The sequence below is a fragment of the Podarcis cretensis genome (assembly GCF_951804945.1).
Source record: "Podarcis cretensis genome assembly, chromosome: 16".
In the NCBI taxonomy this organism is placed as follows: domain Eukaryota; kingdom Metazoa; phylum Chordata; class Lepidosauria; order Squamata; family Lacertidae; genus Podarcis; species Podarcis cretensis.
In genome coordinates, this window is record NC_137186.1 from 6,110,310 (window position 1) to 6,123,857 (window position 13,548).

The 13,548-nt window shown below is 47.4% G+C and overlaps 1 protein-coding gene across 1 annotated transcript; it reads left to right on the forward strand.

Moving 5' to 3' along the window:
• Positions 1 to 688: 688 nt before the first annotated feature.
• On the forward strand, positions 689 to 12,151 carry SF3B4 (splicing factor 3b subunit 4). The gene is made up of 6 exons (XM_079958254.1): positions 689 to 844; positions 4,047 to 4,175; positions 6,273 to 6,815; positions 9,490 to 9,681; positions 11,167 to 11,337; positions 11,635 to 12,151. Exons 1-6 carry the CDS (start codon positions 811 to 813, stop codon positions 11,817 to 11,819), a joined length of 1,254 nt encoding a protein of 417 aa, XP_079814380.1. The 5' UTR covers positions 689 to 810; the 3' UTR covers positions 11,820 to 12,151.
• Positions 12,152 to 13,548: the final 1,397 nt, after the last annotated feature.

Genomic DNA, 13,548 nt, shown 5'->3' on the forward strand with positions numbered 1-13,548 from the left:
GGAAACAGAGTCCTGTCTTTTTCGAATGCTGGAGAGCAAGTGACCCAATCAGGAGGGAGGGGAGGGACGAGGTGGAGCTACGCCGACGCTGATTTGCTCGCGCTTTTGGCCTTTTTTCCTCTTGCGCGCAAGGAGCGCAGCTTTCTCTCCCTCGCCGTGTGTTTTGTATTGGGAGGGAATGGACACGCCACGCTCGGGATGGTACCGGAAGTGACGTCCCCAACCAACCGCCATTTTGACCTTATCGCTTCCTTTTGCGTACAATTAACGTACGATACTGCGTACTATACTCCAAATACAGTACTGTATATGGAATATATTAACAGTCGCAAAACTAACAATTTCTGAGGAGAAAACCCTGAGGTGAAAAAACAAATGACATTCACACACACAAATGTATATATGTGTGTGTGTATATTATATAAAATATATGTGTTATAATATACATCTTATTACGACACGATATTAGAATTACCTCATAGTGTGTTTATTCCGTTAGAACCTTCTTACGTACCGCAACTTCCGCCCGCCCTCTTTCAAAATGGCGCCGCCGCTTTCACCTTAAGACGGCCGGACCGGGCATTTCACCTCCTCCGTTTAAACCTGACGAGGGCCGAACTGCTTTTTCACAACGTCACGTCCGGTTTCCCGCCCTCTTTAACTGCCCGCTCCTAAGATGGCCGACAGCGCCTTTGGGTCGCCGGTATTACGCGACGCTTCCGGTGGGCGGGGCGGCGTCGGCAGCGGCTCCTGGGAGGCCGTCGTGCTTGAGGCGTTGGGGTCGCGAGGTGGTTGGAAAGTGGCGCCAAGATGGCGGCTGGGCCCATCTCCGAGAGGAACCAAGGTGAGGGCTGGGGGGGCTGGGGGGGCAGGTCCCCCTTCTTCAGGGCGGAGGCTGTTGAAGTGGAGAACTATTATGGGTTGTAGCCCCCCCAAAAAAACCCCTCCCCTCCCCTCTTGGCGTGGCAGGACCATTGGCTTTGCATAGGGAGGGATTAATGCTGTAGTAGTATTAGTAGTAGTAATAATAATAATAATAATTAGTAGTGGTAGCAGCTGCTAATTATTATTGCCAACAGAACAGTCTCTATATTGGGGGAGCTTCCCGTTTTGGAAGTGGGTGGGTGAAGTTGAAGCTGATCTTGTTAATAGCAACAGAGGCTAATTACATTTAATAATAAACATTTCACAACAAAAAAAATTCCTTCCAGTAGCACCTTAAAGACCAACTAAGTTAGTTTTTGGTATGAGCTTTCGTGTGCATGCACACTTCTTCAGATACACTGAAACAGAAGTTTCCAGACCCTATTATATAGTGAGAAGGTGGGGAGGGGTATTACTCAGAAGGGTGGTGGGATTGGGTGATTGGCAGATAGCTGTGATGAGCCTGTTGACGACTCTTAACGACTGCAATAGGTCTTACAGGAAAAAGCAAGGGGTGAGAAGGTGAAAAATGGCTTTGTCATGTATAATGAGATAAGAATCCAAGGTCTTTGTTCAGACCAGGACTCTCCATGGTTTTAAGTTTGGTGATAAGTTGCAATTCAGCAGCTTCTCTTTCCAGTCTATTTCTGAAATTCCTTTGTAGTAAAACAGCTACTTTGAGATCTTGTATAGAATGTCCTGGGAGATTGAAGTGTTCTCCTACTGGTTTCTCTGTCTTGTGATTCCTGATGTCTGATTTATGTCCGTTTATTCTTTGGCGTAAGGTCTGGCCTGTTTGTCCAATATAGAGAGCTGAAGGACACTGTTGGCATTTGATTGCATACACAATGTTAGACGATGAGCAATTAAATAGTCCCGAGATGGTATGTGTGATGTTGTTGGGGCCAGTAATGGTGTTGTCCGGGTGTATGTGGCAGCAAAGTTGGCATCTGGGTTTATTGCAGGCTCTGGTGCCAGTGTCCGTGTTAGGTCCGGTTGTAGTATTATTGTGGGTTAGGAGTAGTTTAAGATTGGGTGGCTGTCTGTAGGCAATGAAAGGTCTTCCTCCCAGAGCTTGAGAAAGAGAACTGTCATTGTCCAGGAGAGGTTGTAGATCTCTGATGATGCGTTGTACTGTTTTAACTTGGGAGCTGTATGTGATGACTAGAGGTGTTCTGTTATTTTCTTTTTTGGGTCTGTCTTGCAGCAAGTTCTCTCTGGGTATCAGTCTGGCTCTGTTGATCTGTTGTCTAACTTCATCTGCTGGGTATTTTAGTTCTAAAAAGGTTTGTTGTAGATCTCTTAGGTGAGAGTCTCTGTCTGTAGAATTGGAACAGATGCGGCTGTAACGTAGTGCCTGGCTATATACAATGGACTGTTTGGTATGTTTGGGATGGTAGCTAGAGGCATGTAGATATGTTTGTCGGTCAGTTGGTTTACGGTATAAGGTGGTGTCTATGCGCCCATCCTGTATTTTTATAGTAGTGTCCAAAAAATGTATTTCTTGCATAGATTGATTCATTGTTAGGTTGATTGTGGGGTGAAAATCATTGAATTTCTGGTGGAAGGTGTCCAGGGTCTGTTGACCATGTGTCCAGATGATAAAAATATCGTCAATGTATCGCAGGTACAAGAGAGGTTTGAGTGGGTAGGAGTTTAGGAAACGTTGTTCTAAATCTGCCATGAAGATGTTGGCATACTGTGGGGCCATGCGGGTGCCCATAGCTGTGCCGCTGATCTGAAGGAACAGGTCATCACCGAATTTGAAGTTGTTGTGGGTAAGAACAAATTGGCAGAGTTTGGTGGCAAAGTCCGCTGTGGTTTTATCTGAAATGGTGTTCTTTATAGCTTGTAAACCATCGTTGTGTGGGATGTTGGTATACAGAGATTCCACATCCATAGTAGCTAGTATAGTATTGTTGGGAAGATTATTTAAACACCATTACTGGCCCCAACAACATCACACATACCATCTCGGGACTATTTAATTGCTCATCGTCTAACATTGTGTATGCAATCAAATGCCAACAGTGTCCTTCAGCTCTCTATATTGGACAAACAGGCCAGACCTTACGCCAAAGAATAAACGGACATAAATCAGACATCAGGAATCACAAGACAGAGAAACCAGTAGGAGAACACTTCAATCTCCCAGGACATTCTATACAAGATCTCAAAGTAGCTGTTTTACTACAAAGGAATTTCAGAAATAGACTGGAAAGAGAAGCTGCTGAATTGCAACTTATCACCAAACTTAAAACCATGGAGAGTCCTGGTCTGAACAAAGACCTTGGATTCTTATCTCATTATACATGACAAAGCCATTTTTCACCTTCTCACCCCTTGCTTTTTCCTGTAAGACCTATTGCAGTCGTTAAGAGTCGTCAACAGGCTCATCACAGCTATCTGCCAATCACCCATTCCCACCACCCTTCTGAGTAATACCCCTCCCCACCTTCTCACTATATAATAGGGTCTGGAAACTTCTGTTTCAGTGTATCTGAAGAAGTGTGCATGCACACGAAAGCTCATACCAAAAACTAACTTAGTTGGTCTTTAAGGTGCTACTGGAAGGAATTTTTTTTGTTTTGACTATGGCAGACCAACACGGCTACCTATCTGTAACTGAAACATTTCACAAGTGTGTGTGGCTATATTTATCATCACCCTTACTGTCAGGCCAGTCTACATTGGGGTCGCTTCCCCTTTTTGTACGGCGTGGGCGACATGAAAGTCACCATTATTATTATTATTATTATTATTATTATTATTATTATATAGAAGCTACTTTGGTTTATATTATTAAGTTTAAGCTGCTATTTTTATTTGCAGTAATGGATGCTAATTATTGTTAATAATTCGGCTTTTGCGAGTGCACGTGTCTACTGAAATGTTATTAAGTTGCAACTAACTTCAGGAATACTTGAAGTGAAAATCAATGTATATGTCTAGCTTATATGTCCATTAATTGCATAGGCCAGTTGGAAGGGATCCAACGGTCATCTAGTCCAACCCGCCCGTAGTGCATTCGTTTGGATGAGTTGGTGGAGAGATCTCTGAAGACCCTGCTCTCTCTGTCCATGCAACTGATGTGTGTGTGTCTCCTTTCCTCTCTGCTCCAGATGCCACTGTGTATGTTGGAGGCCTGGACGAAAAGGTCAGCGAACCTCTCCTGTGGGAGCTGTTCCTCCAGGCAGGTCCGGTCGTCAATACCCACATGCCCAAAGACAGAGTCACTGGCCAGCATCAAGGTAAGCGATGCCAAGAGGACGGAGCGAAGGCAGCGTGTTGTTTTGGAGCAGCCTTTCTTAACCTTGGGTCCCCAGATGTTTTTGGCCTACAACTCCCATCATCCCTAGCTAGCAAGGCCAGAGCTCAGGGATGATGGGAGTTGTAGTCCAACAACATCTGGGGACCCAAAGTTGAGAAACAAGGGAGCACATTTGTCAGCGGATGTAACATGGCGCCCTCCATGTTGTTGGACTCCAGCTCCCATGTGTTGTCAGCCAGGATGGCCAACCTGAGCCATAAATCTTCCTTTGGCTTTGCTCATGAGCGAGCGATGGTCCCACCTATCTTGCAGAAAAGTCCAGTTCACTCGCGTGCATAAGAATTGTCTCCTTGGGGGGTGAATAGTCAGTAATTTCTTTGCACATAAGGTGCACCTAGCATCATAGGAAGCTGCCTTTTCCTGAGTCAGACCCATTTGCCCATCTAGCTCAGTGTTGTCTACACTGACTGGCAGCAGCTCTCCAGCATTTCAGGCAGAGGTTCTCTCCCAACCCTACCATGAGATGCCACTGAGAGTTGAACCCGGAACATTCTGCATGCAGAGCAGGTGCTCTTCCACTAGGCTATGGCAGAGCGCCTACCCTGTAGGTTTGCGTATTTAATTAGCTTTTCTTAACGCACCCTTTAAAAAGGCCCCTGTGGGCTGCAGCAACAAAATAATTAATTATAAAACAAATGAAACAGTTGCAACCTCAAAACAAGAAAAGGACAAAAACAATTCTAAATATACAAAAACAATATGCACGTTTAAAAACAATTACAATGTAAAAATGATGCAGTACAAATGCAGACTGGGACAATTTCTATATTTAAAGCATTCACATGCCTTCCTTCCATGATATTTATCCCAGGTCGCTTACAGTGCAAACAGAAACAAGCAAATAACCCCTCTCCCCCACCCAGCAAAGCAGTGGCTCCTGAATCTTTTGGGACCACCACCCCCCTGGTTCCATAAACTTATCCCGGGTGCCCCTTACCTTATAAAAAGCATTATTCAGAATAGCGGTTTCCATGTCACACCGATGAAGATAATAACAATAAAATCAGAGCATTTACGATTAATTGCACACTTACTGAAAACCCAGTTAAAACTAACTGGGACTGGTTATAAGGAACATCCGACTCTCTTGCTAGAAGAGATCCACTGGCCTGTTTCTGGACACAATTCAAAGTGCTGCGTATCACCTATAAAGCCCTGCATGTCCTAGGTCTCTGCAAGACCACAATTCCTCATGTGAACCTGCCTGGGTTTTGAGGTCTCTGGGGGAGACCCTTCTCTGAATACTGCCACCCTGACAGGTGGGGACATGCGAAAGGGCCTTCTTGGTGGTGGCCGCTCCCAGACTTTGGACCTCCCTTTCTCCTTGTCCTTTCTCAGGAAGATGAAGAACCCATTCCAACAGGCTTTGGGGAATTAACTTATTTTAATGAAAGGGCTGGTGCTGGGCTGCTTTTATTGTAATTATTTGTATGTTTTAAACAAATTTTATATATGTATATAGTTTGAATTCTATCAGTTCTTAACTGTTTTTTAAATATGGTCCCATCCCCCCAATGCTTTTAGCAATCCTTGGTTTATTATCTGTAAACCACCTTGATTCCCATCAGGAAAAAAGACATGAGTATAAATATAACAGCAGCAGCAGCAGCAGCAGCAGCAATAATAATAATAATAATAATAATAATAATAATAATAATAATAATAATTCAGCAAAACTGATGAACTTGATCCAGTAGTAATAATAATAATTCAGCAAAACTGATGAACTTGATCCAGTAGTACCAGCTTCTTAAATGATTTATACCTCTAGCACCTCCCGAGTTAAAACAAACAAACAATAATGTGTTTCTGTGTGGATTTTATGTCTATGATTCCCCTCTATAAGCTCACAGCATCTCCTCACACACTGGTGTTTCTGCCGAATCAATCCAAATGACTTTTCGCTGCTGCCAGCTGCCATCTTCACTTGGTTCCGATAAAATTACTGAGCAGATGCTTAGACTTGATTTCATGGCAACCCTATTTTAAGTGTCTTTCTCGTTCTGTCTCCTTCCAGGCTATGGGTTTGTGGAGTTCCTTAGCGAGGAGGATGCCGACTACGCCATCAAGATCATGAACATGATCAAGCTGTATGGGAAGCCGATCCGGGTGAACAAGGCCTCGGCCCACAACAAGAACCTGGACGTGGGCGCCAACATCTTCATCGGCAACCTGGACCCGGAGATTGACGAGAAGCTCCTCTACGACACGTTCAGCGCCTTTGGTGTCATCCTCCAGACCCCCAAGATCATGCGCGACCCGGACACGGGCAACTCCAAGGGGTACGCCTTCATCAACTTTGCCAGCTTTGACGCCTCCGACGCCGCCATCGAGGCCATGAACGGACAGTACCTGTGCAACCGCCCCATCACTGTCTCCTACGCCTTCAAGAAGGACTCCAAGGGCGAGAGGCACGGCTCGGCGGCCGAGCGCCTCCTGGCCGCCCAGAACCCCCTCTCGCAGGCCGACCGGCCCCACCAGCTCTTCGCCGACGCCCCTCCTCCGCCCTCAGTGCCCACTCCAGTGGTCACCACCTTGGGGCCAGGCGTCACCCCGCCAGGTATGCAGCCCCCTCTTTTCCTTCCGATATTCTAAACTGGCTGGTGTTTTTCAATTTAGGTCTCTCTCTCCCCAATCCCTCTCCCTGTGTCTCTGTCTCATGGGTTTTGAGAATGTTGAGAGTTGGCTGGTAGCCACGATTGCAATGCTCTGCCTCCACAGGCAGTAGTGCTTCAGAAGAGCTGGAAACTACTGGGGGAGAACGCTCTTCAGCTCAGTTCCTGCTTGTGGGCTTCCCATTGTGGTCGTCCACTGCCAGAATGGGATGCAGGCCTGCTGCAGCAACCAGGCTCTTTTGATGTTCTTATGGAGCCTCCAGACCCACAGGCAGTCTAGACTCCTTAGGGGTATTTGGACCCTGGGAGAACAGGAGGCTGAACTAAATGGACTACTCACCTGATCCAGCAGCCAGGCTCTACTTATCGAATTAAAGAAAGTCATGGAGGGTAATGCTATCAGTGGCTGGTTGCTGGAAACTGGAAGAGGGAAGAGTGCTGTTGTGATTCAGTCCTGCTTGCCTGTTTCCCTTTGGGCTAGAAAAATGCAACCGGTGCTCCTGATAGAAGTAGTGCGACTCACACAACACGTTGGTGATAAATATACACAGAATAATAATTATACATTCTTTATCAACCTTCTGAGAAAAATACAAAACATTAAACAAAGCCACAGAGACTTGCAAACTACCCAGCCTAAGATGAAGAAGAAGAGTTTGGATTTGATATCCCGCTTTATCACTACCCGAAGGAGTCTCAAAGCGGCTAACGTTCTCCTTTTCCTTCCTCCCCCACAACAAACACTCTGTGGGGTGAGTGGGGCTGAGAGACTTCAAAGAAGTGTGACTGGCCCAAGGTCACCCAGCAGCTGCATGTGGAGGAGCGGGGAAGCGAACCCGGTTCCCCAGATTATGAGTCCACCCCTCTTAACCACTACACCACACTGGCTCTCTTATAATGAACTTATAATGTGTGGTTTCAATAGATTTTTCAAATGCTTAACTCAGTCTTTTAAATAAGCTCATGAAGATACCAACAAAAGGTTAAGTTCAGTGTTATTCTCAATACCGAGAGATGCTAGTGGAATTGTAGATAGATGTTAATGAAGTTGTAGATGAAGGGTGTCGGCGTTTTGTACCTGTTTCACCCTGGCAGTCCAAGTTTTTACTGGGGCTTGCAGGTAGCACACCCCCAAGGGATACAGTATTATCTTGGGAGTTGAACATCTCATCGGGGGTATTGAGAATATCACCGAACTTACCTTTTGTTGGTATCTTCATGAACTTATCTAAAAGACTGAGTTAAGCATTTGAAAAATCTATTGAAACCACACATTATAAGTTCATCTTGGGTTGGGTAGTTCACAAGTTTCTGTGGCTTTGTTTAATGTTTTGTATTTTTCTCAGAAGGTTGATAAAGAATGTATAATAATAATTCTGTGTATATTAATCGCCAGCGTGTTGCATGAGTTTCCCTTTGGGGGCATCTGTTTGGCCACTGTGGGAACTGGATGTTAGGCTAGATGGGCCCTTGACCTGATCTAGCAACCCAGCCAGATGGGCAGGGTATAAATAATAATATGATTATGGAATCTAGGAGCAGAGCAGCCTGTTGAGATTTCTAGGTTCTTAGGGGGGCAATAGGCCACTGCGAGAATGGGATGCTGGTGGACAAGAGCCCCCCCCAGGCCTGATCCAGCAGGTCATCTTATGATGTTCTTATAGTTACCCCAAAACCGTTTTACTGCACGAAAGATGAATGCTCCTACTTCTCTGACATGGTTTACCTTAAACGGCTACAAGGTTTGATCAGTAGAGTAATCTGTTAAAACAGGGATTTGTGGGAGTGGGAGACACCTGGAACCCAACTCACATAATCTCAGACTATTGGTCGTATTGTCTAGATGCAAGGTAATGGAAGTTGATGTCCCTCTCCCTTGAGGTCAAGCTTCAGTTGATCAGTTGGGTGGTAGGCTTCGTTTTAACTGGCAAGGCCGAGGCTCAAGGGCACACCAGTTTTCTGTTGTTCTGGTGGTTTGCTGTTGTAGCTCTGCGCCTGGAAGATGCTGGGCAGATGGAAGGAAGGACTTCTTCACACAGCACAGGATTAAACTGTGGAACTCGTGTCCACAGGAGGCAGTGATGGCCACCAACACAAATGGCTTTAAAAGAGGATCGCACAAATTCATGGAGCAGGAGAAGGCTATCAATGGCTTCTAGCACGAGGACTCTGCTCTGTCTCCCCTGCTCCTGTGGTTTCCAGCTTCTGAACGCCAGTCGCTGGAGACCACAGGAGAGAAGAGAGTTGTCTTCTGCTCAGGTCCTTCTGGGTTTCTCAAAATGGGCATCTGCTTGGTCACTGTGAAACAGGGGTGAGAACTTAAATAAAATACTGCTGGGCCTAGGTAAAATACTGCTGTATAATCGATCACACACCCATCTGAATGCGAATGTCCATCAACTTTGTGGGGGCCCAGCCCCACAAATATTTTATTGTAGGATCCTAGGAGTTGGCTCCTATGCTGTGAAAACAGGGTGCTGGACTAGATGGGCCATTGGCCTGATCCAGCCAACTTTGCTTATGAACATGCCTTTCCTTTTAACAGATCTTTGTTGTACAGAATTTCAGGGTTTCTCTTCCTTCAGTGTCTCTTACAGTTCTCCTTTCCGCCCTCCACAGGCATCCCACCACCTGGATCGTTCCCTCCGCCAGTGCCGCCACCAGGAGCCATGCCCCCGGGGATGCCGCCAGCCATGCCACCCCCACCCATGCCGCCTGGCGCCGGTGCCCCAGGACCTCCCTCCGGAGGTGCTCCTGGAGGGGCACACCCTCCCCACCCGCATCCTTTCCCCCCAGGTGGGATGCATCCAGGTACGTTTTGCCTTTGGGGGCAACTCTTCCTCCCTCTCTCTGCAAAATAACCACAACACCCTTAGTTGCAGTGGACCTCTGCCTTCCTCTTAGGGCACTTACTGTTTTCATTTTAACTAAACAATTTTTATGCTGCTTACTGTAGTCTCTATGCAATTTAACAATGTACAATACAGCTGTACCTTGGTTTTCGAACAGCTTAGTTCCCGAACGTTTTGGCTCCCGAATGTTGCAAAACTGGAAGTGACTGTTCTGGTTTGTGAACTATTTTTGGAAGCCGAACGTCCGATGGGGCTTCTGATTGGCTGCAGGAACTTCCTGCAGCCAATCAGAAGCCGCAGTTTGGTTTTTGAACGTTTTGGAAGTCGAACGGACTTCTGTAACGGATTCCATTCGACTTCCAAGGTACAGTGGTACCTCGGGTTACATAAGCTTCAGGTTACAGACTCCACTATCCCAGAAATAGTACTTCGGGTTAAGAATTTTGCTTCCGGATGAGAACAGAAATCGTGCTCTGGCGGCGCAGCGGCAGCAGGAGGCCCCATTAGCTAAAGTGGTGCTTCAGGTTAAGAACAGTTTCAGGTTAAGAATTAAGTACGTAACCAGAGGTACCACTGTACGACTGTATAAATAATAATCTGATTAAAATCATAGAACCAGACTTCAGTTAAAATTGCTTGCTGGAGTAAAATCTTCACTGGGCACTGGAATGTCAGGAGGGCGCAGGCTTGTTTGACCTATGGAATTCACTTCCAGCTGAGGTCGAACAGGCCCTTTACCTGCTGAACTTCTGGTGCCCAGCGGGGGCTTTTTATTTCTTTATTTTATTCCCTTTTTATTTTGTGGAACTGGGCCCTTGATATTGACTGCAGCACAGCACCTGGGTCATGGGGAACCACTAATAGCGACTTCCCCGAAAACCTTAGCGATTGAGCAGGGATATGAGGGATTGGGCAGTCCCTGAGGCACCCTGGAGCTAAATAGTTAAGGGTCTTGTAAGATGCGCAGAGGTGTGTCTGGAACCTTCACTGCACACCTTCTCGCGAATGCTGAAGACTTACCTCTTCACCCTGGTTCTTGATGCTTGAGTTTTCAGGACCCATCTTATTTTTGCGATTGCAAGTACAGTCATACCTCGGGTTACAGACGCTTCAGGTTGTGTGTTTTTGAGTTGCGCACCGCGCTGAACCCGGAAGTACCGACATGGGTTACTTCCAGGTTTTGGTGCATGCACAGAAGTGCTAAATCACACTTTGTGCATGCGCAGAAGTGCCGAATTGCGACCCGCGCATGCGCAGACGCAGCACTGTGGGTTGTGAACATGCCTCCTGCACAGATCACGTTCGCAATCCGAGCGTCCACTGTAGTTTCAAACTTAACGTTGTGTTTTGATGTTGCACTTGCCCTGGGATCTTCAGGTGGAGGGCAGATAACAAATAATGCTGCTGCGAATACTCCTACTAACTTCTGCACCTGCGTTTCCAGGAATGCCACAGATGCAGGTACATCACGGGATGCCCGGGATGGGCCCTCATCACCCAGGACCGCCGGGGGCAGGAGGCCAGCCGCCCCCCCGCCCTCCCCCAGGCATGCCCCACCCTGGACCCCCGCCCATGGGCATGCCGCCCCGGGGCCCTCACTTTGGATCGCCGATGGGTAAGTGCCAACAAGCCTTGGGGCAGTTAGGATCCTTCCAAGTTTCTCTTTCTGTTTTAGTACAGAAACTCCTTTGGGAGGTGAATCTTTTCAGCTGGTTTCTTCCTTGTGCCCTGTTCTTTCATTTGCAAGAAGTGGAACTACAGATCTCAAATCCAGACGGGTGTGTGTGTGTGTGTGTTAAACCTTTCCCCACGTGCTGCTTCTTTTGGTGGGGGCACTTGCTCATTCTGTGCTGTCCGTTGTTTCTCCCGGGCTGTTGTCTAATCCAGATACCTCCTCTTCTTCCTCCACCAGGTCATCCCGGCCCCATGCCCCCACACGGGATGCGTGGGCCGCCTCCCTTGATGCCTCCCCACGGATACAACGGCCCCCCTCGGCCTCCGCCCTACGGCTACCAGCGCATCCCTCTCCCCCCTCGGCCCACCCAGAGACCCATGGTGCCGCCCAGGGGGCCCATGCGGGGGCCCATGCCCCCCTAGGCAAGACAGCCCGACCGCAGGCCAGCGTAAGAAAAGGATCTTCCTTCCTTCTACGGATTCCTCAGATTTATCACTTTCTTTCTTTTCTCGCCGGACAAACATTCCAGTGTTTCGTGTTTTTGCTTTCCCTGCGTGAAAAGAGGCTGCCCACCAACTTGGCAGTGTGGCGGGTCTTTGCTTATCATTCATGTTATTAATATTTTTTTTAGCTCCATCGCCTCCTGGAAGACGGAACAGGGTTTTAACATTATTTTTTTAATACCGTTGTTACAATTCCTCTTTGTGACACCCAACTTAGCCATGTGATTTGCAAATAAAAGTCTGGGAAGATGCTCCTAATATTATTATATATTTTTTTTTAAAAAAAGAAAAAATAACTAGAGTTCCTTTTACCAGCACCCACCCATCCTTAGGGCTCCGGCTGGTTATTTTTAAGCTTCTGTGGTGGATTTTTTCTTAATTAACCACACCAGTTGTGATCTCTAAGCTTTACTTGGTAAAAAACAACAACAGCTGCTGGGGAACCCACAGAAGTGGAGTCTAGAGGCCTATGCATCACACAGGCTTACAGAGAGGCATTCCGCCACCTTCCATTTACACATGTATAGAAATTAAGTCACATTCTCAGAGGAAAAGCGGGTAATGTCTGATCTGGATGCCTGGTTCAGCAAGATGAACAGGATGTCTGCTCTCAAAGGCTCTTTTTCCTGTGCAAATTTGCATGACACACTTTAAAGACAGTCTGAGTAAGCAAATTCTCTTACGAATACCCTTTCACACTCCCCCCCCCCCCCAGCTCTTCACATGTAGGCTGTCTTATGAAAGATATACTATAATTCCCACCACACCTACAAAGGTCCAACAGGGTGCCAGGCACTGTCTACGAATGCCTTCGGGGCTATGTGCAGTCTGTCATAGGTGGTTGGCTGTGGAGTTCAGCATTTTGGCACCCTAATCCTTAATGCTGATTTTATTCTGGGTGTGTTCAGTGAAAAATTGCTTCACCTCCAAAACCTGCAGCTTAGGGGTGTGAGTATTTCTTTTTTTTGGGGGGGGGGCGTTTATTCATCCTAAAAGGTAAAGGTAAAGGTACCCCTGCCCGTACGGGCCAGTCTTGACAGACTCTGGGGTTGTGCGCCCATCTCACTTAAGAGGCCAGGGGCCAGCGCTGTCCGGAGACACTTCCGGGTCACGTGGCCAGCGTGACATCGCTGCTCTGGCGAGCCAGAGCCGCACACGGAAACGCCGTTTACCTTCCCGCCGGTAAGCGGTCCCTATTTATCTACTTGCACCCGGAGGTGCTTTCGAACTGCTAGGTTGGCAGGCGCTGGGACCGAGCAGCGGGAGCGCACCCCGCCGCAGGGATTCGAACCGCCGACCTTTCGATCGGCAAGCCCTAGGCGCTGAGGCTTTAACCTTTAGCGCCACCTGCGTCCCCTTATTCATCCTACCTCTCTTTTAAATCAGAACCAGTGGAGACGGTGAATGTCCTGTGTGAGTGCCTGGAGGCGGTTGGAGGATGGATAGCTGCTAACAGATTGAGGTGACAGGAGGCAGGCGGGTGTGGAGGATTCCCTGGTCCTGAATGGAGCAACTGTGCCCCTGAAGGACCAGATGCACAGCCTGGGAGTAATTTTGGTCTCACAGCTGTCCATGGAGGCGCAGGTTAATGCTGTGTCCGGGGCGGCTGTCTACCAGCTCCATCTGGTATGCAGGCTGAGACCCTCCC

Coding starts and splice junctions, on each gene's coding strand:
- SF3B4 (XM_079958254.1), top strand. CDS start 811: ATGGCGGCTGGGCCCATCTCCGAGAGGAACCAAG. Junction 845..4,046: donor CATCTCCGAGAGGAACCAAG/GTGAGGGCTGGG, acceptor TCTCTGCTCCAG/ATGCCACTGTGTATGTTGGA. Junction 11,338..11,634: donor TCACTTTGGATCGCCGATGG/GTAAGTGCCAAC, acceptor TTCCTCCACCAG/GTCATCCCGGCCCCATGCCC.